Genomic DNA, 16,877 nt, shown 5'->3' on the forward strand with positions numbered 1-16,877 from the left:
CTCGAATTTGTATTTTGAATTGTGTAGTTTGTTTGATAATCGAAATCTCGATGGTGTTTATTGCTCATTTCTGATCTAGTTTGCAGTGTAAATTTTCAGTGAGTTCTCAGTACAGCACAGAAGAGAGTATGGCAGAAGAAACGAATATTGAAAATTTGTTAACTAGGGAAGATAGATATTATTGTCACAAATGTCAATCAGAAGTTCGAAACCTTTTACCTGTGAGTACTAAAATTTACTTATGATTTTCCCCATTCCTTTCATGTTTCATTGATTTCCATTCCACCATAACGTTCCACTCTACGCTGTACCTGACGTACTGAAGTTCAAGTTTTCTGATTTTATTTACTCATTATCAATATTGACTAAAATATATTCTATGTAGGCCTATCACTATTCAAGTACCATAATAACACTGGCATCCTTCGTTTGATTGTTACAATGCTTCTTATGAAGATTAGAATGGACCTTTCCAATTAGCAATTTAATTAATTTCTATCAATATTGTCAAAGTGAAGGCTTGAATACTCATTAATAAATGGCTAAATTTATAAACATTCCAACATACAGAAATTGAATTGATTAGAAAAGAATGTGGGCTACCCTCCCTAGTTACCGCAACATAGCCTATATTGACGACTTGGTATCAATGTTTTTGATCTCATTGTTTACATTAATTTCAAAATTCGTTTTTTGAAACTCTGTAAGATTTTATCCTTGTCTGATAACTTTCTACAATTGTAGTATCGTACTATTACTATGAGCAACCTAATTATTTGTTTGAACTCACCTAATTACAATCATGTTGAAATCAAGGCCATCTCTATCTATTCAATTGAGATGTATTATTCATTCATTATGTCACAAATTGATGAAGAATTTTCTACAACTTGATGGAAAATTACTGATGAAATAATCAAAAACGTAAAATTCAGAACTAGGATTATAAAATCTTATTTATGATGCGTGGAATTCTTGGTTCCTGTTACTCACTAAAATTAAAAATTAAGTTTTAGAGAATAATAAACTTATAACGTAGCTACAGAATTGCTAGAGTTAGGCTGGAACATGTATGAACTTGATGAAAATTTTTCTACAACTCGATGGATAGTGTCTGATGAAATAATCAAAAACGTGAAATTCAGAACGAGGATTATTAAATCTTAGTAATTATGCGTAGAATTCTTGGTATCTGTTACTCATTAAAATTAAAAATAAAGATTCAGATGATAATAAACTTATAACGTAGCTACAGAATTGCAAGAGTTAGGCTAGAACTTGTGATTCATGATGTAACTTGTTCATTTAGGCCTACTTGTAATATTTATGAATCATATCGTTCCAATTAGTTAGATGCATCAACTTATAATCGTAATAATATTTGTCATAAAATGATAATATTTATGTGAATATTATTATGTCTTTTCAGTGCCACCTGAAATGCAGCTAAAGTTTAATGAAATATAACAGTCAAAATATAGAATCAACTTATAATTTACCCCACTTTTTACTTTCTTCTTCATCATCGTTACCCACATTTGTAGAATCAATGGCTTCGCTAAAGCTGCGTCTACACCAAAGTTATTAACAAAAGGTTAATAACTTGATCCTTATAGATTCTATAAGATTGAACATAACTTATCCTCCACATGATGAACATGTGGCATTGACAAGACAGAGGTTCGGCAACGTTTTTCTCTCCACTGTAATTATAACGTGTTCCTCACTATAGAGTCGTCGATTTGGAATTGGACCTTCGATAAGTTCTATGAAGCGTCTACAATAATATAATTTATTATAGTTAATATAATTTATTATATAGTTAATATAATTTATTATATTTTAGCTTTTGAATTTGACCACATTTCTACATGTGGTATATTTATCGGGTACTTTGGTGCTTTACAAGTTGTCTGATATGAGTATTGAGTATAAATGGAACTTATATTAATATTGAATTGACTCTAAGTTACTGTATGACAAAACTCTATGTTTGTAAAAGCTCTTGAGTTAATAGAACAATATCGGGGCACCGAGCTTTGCTCGTTATTTATTTATTGATAAACAGAACACAATTCTCCAAAATGATTGGGGAAGGACTAACAGGCACAGCCCAAAACTGTTTCTTCCCCAAATTTTGTTTTGTACACTATGAATAGTCCAAAAAGTAGGCTATGTTCCATTTACTTGAATTCAGGTCCAATTTTTAGTCCAAACCTTAGACCAGTTATAGAATAGACACGGCCCATTGTATATTCATACTGAAAGTCGATGAAGCCAACATCTACTGCCATATCACCATATCGTGACGTCAGCATCGGACAGAAAACAATGTAAACAAACTCTGCAGAAAAGTTTTCTATCCGATGCTGACGTCACAATATGGTGATAATGGCAGTAGATGTTGGCTTCAGAGGCTAGACTTCCCAGCGTGTCGATTCTATAACTGGTCTAAGGTCCAAACATTTGAAAACAGAATAGATTGTTTACATACCAAATTGAATAACAAAATAACACTCACTAATCACTTATGTAAACGGTAAATAAATTTGAAAATTATGATGAATTTATCATAACATCGCGAAAATATGTTTTATTATTAATATGATTATTATTTTTCATTAATTATGAATAATTCGACGTTTCAAACCCTTAAGGTTTCTTCATCTTTTAGGTCATGTTTTAATTTTACAGCTGGCTATATGTCATCTTATGAATTTCGGGGATGTGATATTTTGATTTTCCACAGACGCATTCGCTTACTCACTTCCATTGATCCACAGACGACGAAAGTCTCACCTGTTTTTCCAAGGATAAATTATCCTTTTGATGTGGTTCAGCGAGTTTTCCTAGGGATGAGACCTAGTGCAATCGAATTTTTATATCATAAACCTACTATGTTCCAAATTTCGTGAGAATCATTAAGAGTCGTTTTCGAGATCCGTTGAACATAAATAACCAGATATAAAAATGAACAGATAACCAGATATAAAAATATAAACAGATATACAGAAATTGCTCGCTTAATATGATAGGATAGAAAACTCAAGAAAATTTTAATGCGCCGTTAAAAACTGGATCACAACACCTGGAAGACATAATATAGAAAACATAATTTCGAACAATATGTGAGCTCACTTACCCAATGTATTTGCACCCCCACTCTAAATTCAATTTTATTACTACCACACCTGCTCTAGAACATGGGTTTCCCATAGTTGAGTAGGTTAATTTCCGAAAAAATGCAATTTATTTATTATTATTAGACGAAAATCCAAATAAATGCTGTAATTCACCCCGAAGACTTCTGCTACTGCAAATATTGACAACAGGGTAAACAGCTAGATGGAAATTCGATGAGCGCTACTATTCAAAATCTATTTGTCAGCCCGGGAATCGAACCTAGTACCTTCTAATTGTCGGTCAGGAATGCTTACCCTTACACCAAACTGACAACCCTGGATAGCAGCACTCATTTTATACGAAGCCATAGCGGCCAGCCAATCTACAGATGAATGAGCGCTGCTATCCAGAGATTGTCAGTTTGGTGTAAGGGTAAGCATTCCTGACCGACAATTAGGAGGTACTGGTTTCGATTCCCGGGCTGACAAATAATATTTGTATAGTAGCGCTCATCGAATTTCCTTCTAGCTGTTTACCCTGTTGTCAATATTTGCAGTAGCAGAAGTCTTTGGGGTGAATTACAGCATTTATTTGGATTTTCGTCTAATAATAATAATTAATTCATTAGCATTCGAATAATTGCAATATCTTGGTAATTTCCATCTGTACAATTTATTTATATTTGTAGTAAATTTCATATTTTTATTGTATTTTTGAATATTTTTTACATTTTATTGATTAGATTGCTTGTTTGTTTATTAATGGAAATGATTATTATTATTTTTGTTTTTGCTACAGGGCTTCCAGTGTCCATCATGCCAGTATGGCTTTGTAGAGCTGATGGAACAGCCGGAAGCCAATGATGAAAGTGATTCATCATTCTCCGATGTTGATGACTTTCACCCGGTTGAAGTAAGTAGCTGATTTCGTTTTATTAATGTTCCAACTAGTCCAGGAAATGGATGCTCAAAAGAGGGCAAAGAAGGAAAAGTTTGGGAGACAATTTTCGACCCCGCAGTTCTGTTTAGGGTAGTAAGGAGGTAAACATATCAAAAGTCCCCACCCCTACCCACTGTGCTAAGGAGGTGGGAGTGGCTCAAAGGTACTATTTTTTGGTTTCTCGCATATAACTCGAAAACTATGTATGTTATGGACATAACTGTTATGAATAAAATTAAAGCTTACTTAATTTCCTACAATACCCATCTCACAACTTTTTCTATATCTTTTCTAGTTTTTGAGGTATCCACTCTTGAAGGTTTGACATTTAACCTTCCGGCAGTCGCGCTGTTGTAAAAAGTAAAACTGTGTCAGTTTTTTTGCTGCACAAAACTATTGAATGGGGTGGTGTCAGTGAATGAGTTTCCTAAGCTGCGTACACATATTCGCGCTTCCAACCCGCACCGAGTACGCTCCTCCCTCGTACCACCATCGAACCACAGTCGCTCCGCCCACGCACCCATCATGAACGTTACGGAAGATGTTAGATCTTCTCGCGTTCCCCGGTCGAACCACTGTTGCTCCCCGGTCGATCATCAATCGCTCTGCTGGAGTGACGTTCGGTTGCGGAGCAGAACGACAGTCTGTACGCACCTTTATGATGCATTCCAAAACTTTCTCCTCATCACTCCACTGAGTTGCAGTATCAACCGAGCAATGGTTCAGTCTTTAGGTGCTATGCTATTTAGTTGCGACAGTGCATAAAGGTGCGTACAGATATACGCGCCTCCAACACGCTCCGCAATCGCTCCGATCATGAACGTTACGGGAGATGTTAGCTCTTCTCGCGTTCCACTCTTGCTCCCCGGTCGATCATCAATCGATCTGCTGGAGTGACGTTCGATTGCGGAGCAGAGCGAAAGTCTGTACACACCTTCAGATAGGGAAAGACTGTATACGGGGACTGTACACGAACCAATAACACATAATTATTCAGTGAATGAGTCACCTATGCCTTCCAAAACTTTCCCCCCATCACTCCACTGAGTTGCAGTATCAACCGAGCAATGGTTCAGTCTTTAGGTGCCATTTAGTCGCGACAGTGCATGAGATAGGGAAAGACAGTATACGGGGACTGTAAACGAACCAATAACACAGAATTGATGGCTTTGCTTGATGTACCTTATTGGGCTATGAAATGGTAATCATCCAAATGTTCATAGGCGTAAAATAATCCAAGAATATGGAGAAAGTAAATATACAATTAATTAATATGTTTTGACAGTAAACAGAGTACATAACACTTGGAAAATTGGATGTTGTAAAAAATACAACACGCGACTGCTCGTGTGATTGAGTAGGGCGCGACTACCGGAAGGTTAAAAATAACACGTCTTCCTCTATTTTTGCTCGTATAACTTTTGAAAATTCGATGGGAAAAATTAATGCATAAAAAACTATGAGCTTATTCAATAGAGCATCAAATTCTCTTCTATTTGATGTATAATATTTCACACTTTTACGCATTTTCCTACAACTGTTGCAGCAGCTTTAGTGTTGAGTGTGAAACATCCAGTTTTTCAAAAATTGATCATTAAAGGAATTTGAGGGAATATTTTGTAAAAAAATTTCCTCCAAGTAACCCCATAGAAAGAAGTCACAAACATTGAAAGAATAAAACCACTTTGATTTATTCGAAAATGTATTTATCTTACAGAACCAGGTTTCATGGTAACACCTACCATAAAACCTGGTTCCTGGTTCCATTACCATGAAACCTGGTTCCTGGTTCCATTACCATGAACCCTGGTTCCGTAAGATGAATTAATTTTCGAATAAATTGAAGAGGTATTGACAACATCAACGTCATATTCTTTCAATTATGGAGAAATACCATTACATCTCATACCATACAATCATAATATTATTGTTTAACTCACAAACAGTCGAATCTGGTGATCAGGGTGGCCAATCAAAAAATCACTTCCACGACCAATCCAACGGCTATGTCATTTAGTAATTGCTTGACATGATTTGCAAAATGAGGTGGAGCACCATCTTGTTGGAAGATTTGCTTGATTCATTTCTGGTACCATCAAATAAGGCAAGACTAACGCAACGTAGTAAACAAATCAGATTGTAACTCATGGAAGTAGTAAGCGAATTGGTAACATTTTCAATATGCCGCCATTTTGTTTCTACGAAGGTTAGGGAGCTGAAATTTTTAGAGAATATTTTCAGAACCTACTTTGTAAACTGTGCAAAATTTGAAAACGTTCGGTGCATGAATGGGCACGTAATATAAAATTAAACGTGTGAACCTCTTCGTGGGACATGCTGTATATTTTCCCATTCATCGCCATCTTGGATGGGTATGTGTCATCTGCTCGTATCAGGTGTCCTGCCCATCTACACTCAACTCACACTTGGGAGACTCAGGTCGAGAAGAGACTCAAATTCAAATTTATTCACACTCATAAATATATATACAGAAACCAAATAGAGTCTAGCTTGACAAATACAACAATAAAATCCATCTAAAATTTAATAATAGATTGTAAGTAATAGTACTTGACTGAGTTGAGAACATCTGTTTCCAAATGGTGACACTCAGACCAGTCGATTCTAGTCTCCGCGACGTCACCATTTGAAAACACATGCTCTCCACTAGAGTCGAGTCTCTTCTCGACCTGAGTCGCGTAAGACGGGCTACACACTGGTGTCGCCGCAAGACGCGTGTCGTGTCTTATCAAATTTCATGAGACATGTATGTCTTTTGCATGTCTCTGTCGCTTGTCGCATGTCTTGTGATTTTCGGTTGTTACAAAGCTGTATTACAGACTGAGCATGAGCAGTGACAAAGAGTGCTCAGTGCTGGCAGTAGACAGTGGCTAGAGCGCATGCGCGTAGTGATGTCTCGCGCGACATGGTTCCATGCGACACCTGTCCGATACACAGGCGATGCCTCGAACATCTGTCGCAAGCAGTGAGTAAGCTCTGATTTTACAACACAGGTTGGTTTCATATGCGACATGCCTCGGACATGAGATTTGTCGTAGACATCATGTCGTAGACACCAGTGTGTAGCCCGCCTAAGTGTGAGTTCAGCCTTAAGCTATATAGCAGAGCTACATGTAGCTCAGCTATATAGCTCTGCTACAAGCTCAAAAAGAGACACTGGAAATCGGCTATATAGCAGTTTTAAGTCTATTTTTGCAGCTATATAGCAGTAAAAATGAGCTATCCAAAATTTTTGGTGAATCTGAGCTATATGTAGCTCTGCTACTTGTCAATTTTTATTTATAGCAGAGCTAGATGTAGCTGCTCTGTCCTTGAAGGAAGGCTGCCGCAGCTGTTTACTGCTGTTTGCAGCTGTTTAGTGCCTGCTGGGTTTACACCAGATATACTGTACTCATTTGTTGTCAGAGTGCTAGTAGGCTACTGCGCATTGCGAGCATTTCTTTTTGATATATATATTATTGTGCAAAGATGGAGAGTGAATTTAACTGGAATAGAGACAAAATTATCCAATATCTTCTTTCTCTTCTCTGTGCTGAAAATATCACAGTAGCTGCGGCGAAAGCAGCGGCTGCTGCAAGAACTACCTTCTGGCTGGGAACTGAGCAGTGGATACTGGTTTATTCCAAATTATATGTAGCTCTGCTACAAGTAATGACATCAAAATGGCAGCACAGAGAAGAAAAAGAAGATATTTTCAAGAGATAAAGAGAAGAGAAGATGAAGAGCATTTTCGGACTTATGTTAATAATTAGAACTTTTCTTCTTTTGATGTGAGGAATCACGCCCTGACTTATGGGCACTTTTTTCAGAACTCCCTGTATATAGTGAGGTCCACATTATAATGGCAGTGTACGATTGACAATTCTGTTGCTGTCCTTTTCTATCATACAACAAAACAGATAGCACTATCTCTCTCTCTCGCTTTGCAATGTTGTCTATTTGCCAGAATATTTTATATTTACTTTTGACAGTGACTACAAAACTGAACAAACCATATTCTTAGCCGCCATTTTTTTTCTTCATTCTATCAAAATACTTGAGTACACAAGTCGTATAATTGATTTAAAATGTATTTTTGAAACAAAGAGATAATTTTTAAACATCATTTTATGAGAAACACAAACTAAAATACCTGAAATAACATTTTAAAGGTTGATAACTAACCATCCTAGACTTCATCCATGCTTAAGTTAGCCTACCCGCATAGGTTATACCATAGAGAAACGATAGCATAAGTAGATATCCCATGGTATAGGACGTTTATGTCGCAACTTTTACTGTTATCCCAAGCCAAGAGTTCACGTATTTCTTTCTTATGCAGCTGTGTGACGCTGGTAGTCTCTAAAATTGTGCCGTTCATACACTATCGCCCAAGAAAACAGTGAAAATTGACAATAGTCGACAGTAATCGTTGCTTGAGATAACAGTAAAAGTTGCGACATAAATTCCCTATACCATGGGATATCTACTTACGCTATTGTTTATCTATGGTTATACCCGTCGTATCGGTATAAATAATATTGAAAAGTTATTTCAGAATTAATCAATTAAAACTACTTATTTTTAAATAGGATTATATTTTCTATTATTATTAAGGAAATTGGAATAGATACCTACCAAATAACTCAATTTCTGTTGTTTTGAAATTCAGATTGTTCTATCACAGCTTTTAAAATTACAGATGGAATTAAATAGAGAATGCATTTATTCAAATGCTAATTAATATAATTATAACTATTATTTAACGAAAATCCTAAATAAATGCTGTACATCACCCCGAAGCTTTGCTACTGCAGACATTGACAACAGGGTTAACAGCTAGATGGAAATTCGATGAGAACTACTATCCAAAAATTAGTTGCCAGCCCGGGAATCGAACCCGGTACCTCCCAATTGCTAGTCAGGAATGCTTACCCTTACACCAAACTGACAATCTCTGGATAGCAGCGCTCATTTTATACGAAGCCATAGCGGCCAACCAGTTACAGATGGAATTAAATAGAGAATGCATTTATTCAAATGCTAATTAATATATAACTATTATTTAACGAAAATCCTAAATAAATGCTGTACATCACCCCGAAGACTTCTGCTACTGCAGACATTGACAACAGGGTTAACAGCTAGATGGAAATTCGATGAGAACTACTATCCAAAAATAGTTGCCAGCCCGGATCGAACCGGTACCTCCCAATTTCTAGTCAGGAATGCTTACCTTACACCAACATGACAATCTCTGGATAGCAGCGTTCATTTTATACGAAGCCACAGCGGCCAACCAGTTACAGATGGAGAATGCATTATTATTCAAATGCTAATTGATATATAATTATTATTTAACGATTTTTAAATTAGCCGCCACTTCAGGTTTGTATAAAAATAAAAATCTAATCTTAGTCATGAAAGCAAATTTTTGAATCAAATTATGAAAAAATATATTTATTTGATCAATTTGACATTAAATTGATTATTTTATCAAGGAAATGATAATATTATTATTGGATTAAATTCAATGGGATGAATTGAGTAACCGCTGTGTACAGTCAGTGGCAAAATAGAGAGACTTGGCAACGTTTTTCTCCTATCTTTCTTCACTGCCATTATAACGTGGACCACATTATAGGAGTACTGGCACAATATTTGTCCTGTATAAGAGAATCAAGTAGACCTTAATAGTTGAAACGTTTTCTTTTTTTCAGATGTTGAGCTCAATTCTATCTTCGGAATTGGCGGGCACGGGTGGAGGGCGTAGAGGAGCTCGGAGGAACAGAGACAGGTGAATACTAGGCTATTGTCGTGGCATCGAAGTTTTAAACTTGGTTTAAACAGCGGTTTAAACTGTTTAAGGGCCGTTTGCACAGTATAGATTGCTAAACTCGATTAAGTTAATCTGAAAGTTTAAACTTGAATCGGTTTTCTCAGTGCATTTACTAATCCAGTTTAAGTTAAACTAGTTTAGCGTTAAGTTGGTAATAGAATGTCATCGTTTATAATATCAGGAAGGCTTATTTTTACAGGAAATTTGTTATTTGTTACGAACTATCAGTAAATTATTGAGTTATTAGCTACTATTTCCTTGTTCAAAATCCACAGAGTTGTAAGCTGTACGGTAATAAAGTGAAAAGCGATCAAGAAGTTCTTCAAAAAAATATATTTGAGAAGGTTTTAAAAAAGCGATTTTGTTACGCTTAAATCTACTACGGTCTTCCTCGTTTATTAGAATCTTTCGAAAGCAAAATATCTCAGTTATGTGTTATTAAAAATATGTCTCCTCATCAATGACCACTGTTAAAAGTTGTCTTATTTGCTATCAAGTGGTTTATTTAATCAAATACTGGATTGGCAGTTTTGCTTTACTCAAGCAAAACGTTAAGAAAATTTTCTATCCCAGAATTTAAATCATTCGTTTTTGCCCAATTTTTCTCAGTTTTATAATTTCTTCGCAGTCATATTTATCAATCGCCTAAAAAACTTCTATCAATTCCTCCATTATAATTATTTTTACATTCAAATAATAATGATTCATTTTAACCTAAATTAATAATCATCGTCTACAGAAGCATTCAAAACAACTGTCGAAAAATAATTTACTATCAGCTGTTCCCCCATCAAATCTTTACAGATGTCAAGTTAATCCAAATTATTTGGTTTAAACCTCCTACTTTGGAGGTTTAAACTTTTCCAGAGTTTAAACTCAATACAGAGTTTAAACTGATACTGTGCAAACGGAATTTTAGTTTGAACAAAAAAATCCAGATTTGGTTTAAGCTATAGCTTAAACTCACACTGTGCAAACGGCCCTTAAACTGCCCATGAATGGTTTAATCTCAAGTTTAATCCGTGGATTACTTTGTTGATTACACCTTTAAGGCCGGTTTCTGAGCTCAGGATTTAGCTAAGTTCTAGACTGTGAAAAGCTGGAGTCAGAAAATTGGATTTCCAAAATGGAGCGTAGTCGTAGTTATAGTCATAGTCACGTTTAAATTAAATTTCGAAAAACTATAAAATTGAACTCAAAATAATATTAAGAGAAAATAGTGTGAAGTTTCAGCTATTTTGTATTATTTAGTAATGTTTAATTTCGTCAAGGAAAATAAAACCATAGAGAAACAATAGCATAAGTAGATATCTCATGGTATAGGGCGTTTATGTTGCAACTTTTACTGTTATCCCAAGCCGATAGTTCACATAGTTCTTTCCTATGCAGCTGTGTGACGCTGATAGTCTCTCAAATTGTGCCGTTCATACACTATCACCCCAACAAAACAGTAAAAATTGACAATAATCGACAGTAATCGGCTTGAGATAACAGTGAAAGTTGCGACATAAATTCCCTATAACATGGGATATCTACTTACGCTATTGTTTCTCTGTGATAAAACGTTTCCAATTATACAGGGTCTGTATAATAAGTAACCGGACTGACCTCGGAAATTTTTTATTGGCAAAATATGTACAATTTTTCTTTAGAAATCTCCAAAGTAGTCCCCATTGGAGTCGATAACATGCTGATACCGGATTTTCCAATCTCTGAACGCTCCCTGGAAGTCGGCAACCTCTATGCTGTCTAGAGCCCTCGTCGTAGCACGTTGAACGTTTTCCAGAGTCCCGAACCGCGTCCACAGTATACATACAGTATGGAAACTTGGCTATACCCTGACGCAAAAATCCGCCATCTTGTTAGGAAGCGCCGCATTGTAATAGCATTGATAGTAGATTCGGATCACTTTAATGATCCGGATCAATTGATCTCATTCTCTGCCACGAGCCAATCAGAAGACCAGGATTGGAACTTCCCAAGGTCACGTGACGTGTCTAGTATTTGCGTCATGTAAAAAGCATTGGTTAGATAGGCGTTTGATTACAAGTTTCCATTCTGTACCTTTTCTGTGCCGCGTCCCCTTAAGTTGTCTCTTGATCTTTGGGAACAAAAAGAAGTCCGGTGGTGCCATATCCGGGCTGTAAGGAGGATGTGGCTACGTTACCCTTGACTGTTTGGCCAACTGCTCGGTGACGAACAGGCAGGTGTGCGACGGAGCATTGTCGTGATGAGGATTTGGAGTCGATGAACCCGGGCGGTTAGTCGACGGAGCACCTCTCTGTAGTACTGGCCGTTTACAGTTTGGCCGGGTGACACAAACTCTTTGTGAATGACCAGTACAACAGAGAGGTAGGTGCTCCGTCGACTAACCGCCCGGGTTTATCGAGTCCGTCCGGGGATTGCCGATTCGTGGATCACGGATTCGGAGCATCACGACAATGCTCCGTCGCACACCTGCCTGCTCATCACCGAGCAGTTGGTCAAACAGTCGAGGGTAACGTTGCCACATCCTCCTTACAGCCCGGATATGGCACCACCGGACTTCTTTTTGTTCCTAAACATCAAGAGACAACTTAAGGGGACGCGGCACAGAATAGGTACAGAATGGAAACTTGTAATCAAACGCCTATCTAACCAATGCTTTTTACATGACGCAAATACTAGACACGTCACGTGACCTTGGGAAGTTCCAATCCTGGTCTTCTGATTGGCTCGTGGCAGAGAATGAGATCAATTGATCCGGATCATCAAAGTGATCCGAATCTACTATCAATGCTATTACAATGCGGCGCTTCCTAACAAGATGGCGGATTTTTGCGTCTTGGCTAGTACAAGTAACTCACACTGATTAGTCATTGCAATTAGACATGTCTTCATAAGCAACTATGCGAAGTATTGTGACTGAGTTGCCCCCTGTGGGTTGGGGGAGCTTTGAGTAGAACATCGTACTCAAGAATGTGTTGAAAACCAGAATTCACCCACAGTATCCCTGCTTGACGTAGGAGGCGACTAAAAGGGACCCCAAGGCAACTCCAGAAGTGCCTTCGATCCCACGGGATCTGTGCCCCATCGGGGCAGTTTGATTGATTGATTGATTGAGTACTTTATTTATGTAGATTACAATATATACTGGCTTATACACTTATATACAATAGCTTACAATACAGCAAAATTATAGATGAATTTACATAATATAGACTAAGAAAATAATTATTGAACTGTAGGCTATATGATATGAAAAAGTAATTTGTAATATAATAACTGTAGATAATAATTATATTGTAATGCATGTACATAAATTGGCGGAGCTTTGGACATATCAATGTCCATTCTTTGGAAAGAATATTAAAAATATCCTCCCCACTAACTCTCTACCAAAACGTTAATTTAATTAATTAAACTAAGGATTTATTTATTAATGGAAATATTGTAAAAGTTTTAATTAATATAAATATTTAAGAGAAAAAACAGAAAATTTATAGAGTAAAATAATCATATAGGTAGATAAGATCAAATTATTGATTAATAAAATGAAGTAGGCTGAAAGTAGATCAGGGTAATCACTTTCAGTAATATACAGCAGTATGCAGTGGATAATTAAAATAACATGAGTTTATATATATATATATATAGGGTAATCAGAGTACACAGTTTCGGAGGGGCAAAAACAAAAACCCAAGAGACCAGAGATGGGTGAAACTCCAGGCACAAATGTGGGTCAAGCGGCTGTGTCGAGGGTGGCCGGGCGCCAGAGAGGCAACTTGGTCACCCCTCCCTCAGCGGAAGGACCTTCAAAAGGGGTATTCACAATGTTGTTTTAGCCAGCTAAAGTGTGCTATCTGGATTGTGAACGCCCCATCTGAAACCAACTGCTATAAGCTAACTACAATAGCGTTCCAAGCGGATAATTTATGTAACTCAAGTTTATAACCTCACTTTTGCTACCAAATATGATCAAAACAAATATGGCTGCCGTTTTAACAGAGATAGCTAGAGTTAGCGGACTCAAACCAGCGCTATCTGCTATCTCGTCTGTTAATTTTTTTCCAACGTCCCACTATAGCATTGAGTTAACACAGACTTAGCAAATAGCTAGAGACTAGCGAATAGCTCGACTTAGCCAGCTAACTCCAACATTGTGATTACCCATAAAGAAGGCCAGGAGTGGAACTCACGTAGTTCACGAGGACTAATCAGTCTGCAAAGACTGCCAAGCATATCACACTGGATTGCGACAAGGATTGCATCCAGGTGATGGATGAATGGGATGTTAGGATAGGGAAAAACTCCTGGTTCTTGTAAAGGACACAGGTATTGGTCTGCCTAACCAACATACTACTTGGGAACACAATAAAAAATTTGCATTTTCTAAATTTAAAATTTGCATCCCATATTTATTTTTGGACGAAAGTTGAGCTTGAACTTTTTACAGAAGAAACATAACTTATTTTTTGGAAATGTAATGAAAAATTGGGAATGGAATGGTTTTGGGCCAAGCCTGTTGTTCCTTCCCAATCATATTTATATGATTTGTTATTGTTTCCACGAATAAATAAATAAATAAGCTTCGGTTGACGTGTGGGGCTCTTTGAACCTTTGGATCCTTGAATCCGTCCCTTCAAAATAATAATACAGTGAAATCTCTCTTAACGGACACCTCCAAATAACGAACATCTCTCAATAATGGACAAATTTTCATTCCACGCCATTTCTCCGTAAGAAGAATATACATCATTATCTCTAAATAGCGGGCTCTCTCAATAACGGTTAACGGACACTTAAAAGGGACAAATTTGTGAAATAACTGACACCAAAAAGGTGGCGAAATTTAAAGAGCTCTTATAAGAACAAAACCGAATAACGATGTACAGTATTATACTATTATTAAGTTCTATGTACTATATAGAGTTCTCTTTCTACAATGCATTCATTTAAGGCCACTTCATGCAACAAGCGAGATGAAAGAAAGAAAGAACATTACTGTATTGAAGTGACAACAACAGCACTGCATAACTTATCAACAGAATATTTATGTAGGCAAGAAACGCAAAGAAAATGCATCGATCAACAGAAAGAAACTGGACTCCGATGCAGAAGGATTAAAATTGATTTTGGACGTCGAATTTTCACCAGCTAACAAGGTTACCTATTTAAATCATAGTGCAAGAAGACTTTGTTATGGTCGGGGTTACCTTCTCTATATCAAAAATCTGGTGTGGCGCACTCACACAACTTTCCTTGCCGTTATGAAAATTGATCACCTGACGCTAGTGTTCTCGCGCATATCAAGTCTACTTATGAACAAAGATCTGAGCCAGCTGGTGACAGGACAATAACGTTGGAGACATACGAGGTCTGCTATCTCTTTATAGTGAATGATTTAATAGAATAAACAGTTGACAACAGTTTGCGATTGGATAATCACATTTTCTCGAATTTCGTGCTTATTTTCAATTTAAAGTGAAAATATTACTGGACATTAATTGTAGAGATTTTTATGCTCAATCTTTTTCACTTGAAATTTTTCGTTTAAATTGTATATGAAGCCTGATAGTTGGGAATCTAAAATCAAACTTTGCATAGATGGGGTGGAGCTCCTGAAATTTTTACAGATATGAGACTCGTGGCAGTTGATAGAGCTTATCAATGACTTTTTTAGGTATAAATTTGATCAAAATCGTTGGAGCCGTTTTCGAGAAAATCGCGAAAACCACTGTTTTTTGACAACATTTTCGCCATTTTAGCCGCCATCTGAATTAAATTTGATCGATCAAATTGTTCGTGTCGGATCCTTATAGGGGAAGGACCTTAAGTTCCAAATTTCAAGTCATTCCGTTAATTGGGAGATGAGATATCGTGTACACAGACGCACATACACTCATACACACACACACACACACAACACACACACACAACACACACACACACACACACACACACACACACACACACACACACACACACACACACACCCACACACACACACACACACACACACACACACCACATATATATATATATCTATATATATATATATATATTATATATATATATATAATACAGACCAATACCCAAAAACAGTTCTTTGGAGTCAGGGACCTTGAAACGTATAGAAATTAGAGATTGGGGTACCTTAATTTTTTCCGGAAAGCAATACTTCCTTGCCCTATTACCATAGGTAAGGGAAGTAATAATAATATTTTGACTGAACGTGTCTGATCATGTCTTGTCTTGTCTGGTGTGTGCCTAGTCCTAGACTAGGCGTACACCGGTTAGTCAAGACAAGACTAGTCACGTTTAGTCACAATACTTCATAGTTGCTTATGAAGACTATCTAATTGCAATGACTAATCAGAATGTGTTGCGTCATAAGCAACTATGTGAAATATTGTGTCTGATCATGTCTTGTCTTGTCTTGACTGTGTGCCTAGCACCTATAGGATTTTAGTCCCTAGATGCACGAATAACTACCATTTTGATCATTGAGAGAGAGTGTTGTTGTAGTAAGTTTTGGTTTCAGATTGGAGCCGGTGGAAAACATTCTACAAGATCTGCTGTGAATTTGGCCGGACTTGGATGGGCTGGCCAATGCACCGCAGGGCACCTATCGCAATGCTGCCAACGGCCACCCTGTGTAAGTAGGCCCACACTTTTTGTCGCCCAAACTGCGGTTTATCATGAAAATTGTACTTTGTGATTGCCATGAAATAAATAATAAAATGTAGAGGACCATATTGAAATATGTAGATATTTGACCGAGCGAAGTGAGGGTCTAAGGCTCACCCACACTTTCGCGACTCAGGTCGAGAAGAGACTCGACTCTAGTGAGAGCATGTGTTTTCAAATGGTTACAGTCGCGGAGACTAGAATCGACTGGTCTGAGTGTCACCATTTGGAAACACATGCTCTCCACTAGAGCGCGTAAGTGGAGTTGAGCCTCAAGGTGCGTCCAGATATACGCGCCGCGAACATG

The 16,877-nt window shown here is 37.1% G+C and overlaps 1 protein-coding gene across 1 annotated transcript; it reads left to right on the forward strand.

Moving 5' to 3' along the window:
- The first annotated feature begins 79 nt into the window (after window positions 1-79).
- On the forward strand, window positions 80-16,488 carry LOC120353138 (E3 ubiquitin-protein ligase RNF126-like). The gene is made up of 4 exons (XM_039435839.1): window positions 80-221; window positions 3,922-4,035; window positions 9,783-9,859; window positions 16,425-16,488. Exons 1-4 carry the CDS (start codon window positions 129-131, stop codon window positions 16,462-16,464), a joined length of 324 nt encoding a protein of 107 aa, XP_039291773.1. The 5' UTR covers window positions 80-128; the 3' UTR covers window positions 16,465-16,488.
- Window positions 16,489-16,877: the final 389 nt, after the last annotated feature.

The sequence above is a fragment of the Nilaparvata lugens genome, chromosome 9, assembly GCF_014356525.2.
Source record: "Nilaparvata lugens isolate BPH chromosome 9, ASM1435652v1, whole genome shotgun sequence".
In the NCBI taxonomy this organism is placed as follows: domain Eukaryota; kingdom Metazoa; phylum Arthropoda; class Insecta; order Hemiptera; family Delphacidae; genus Nilaparvata; species Nilaparvata lugens.

Bases quoted from the DNA above. Each gene is read 5' to 3' on its own strand.
- LOC120353138 (XM_039435839.1), top strand. From the start codon at position 129: ATGGCAGAAGAAACGAATATTGAAAATTTGTTAACTAGGGAAGATAGA. The intron at 222-3,921 runs GTGAGTACTAAA...TTTTTGCTACAG, and splicing joins AAGTTCGAAACCTTTTACCT to GGCTTCCAGTGTCCATCATG. The intron at 4,036-9,782 runs GTAAGTAGCTGA...TCTTTTTTTCAG, and splicing joins ATGACTTTCACCCGGTTGAA to ATGTTGAGCTCAATTCTATC.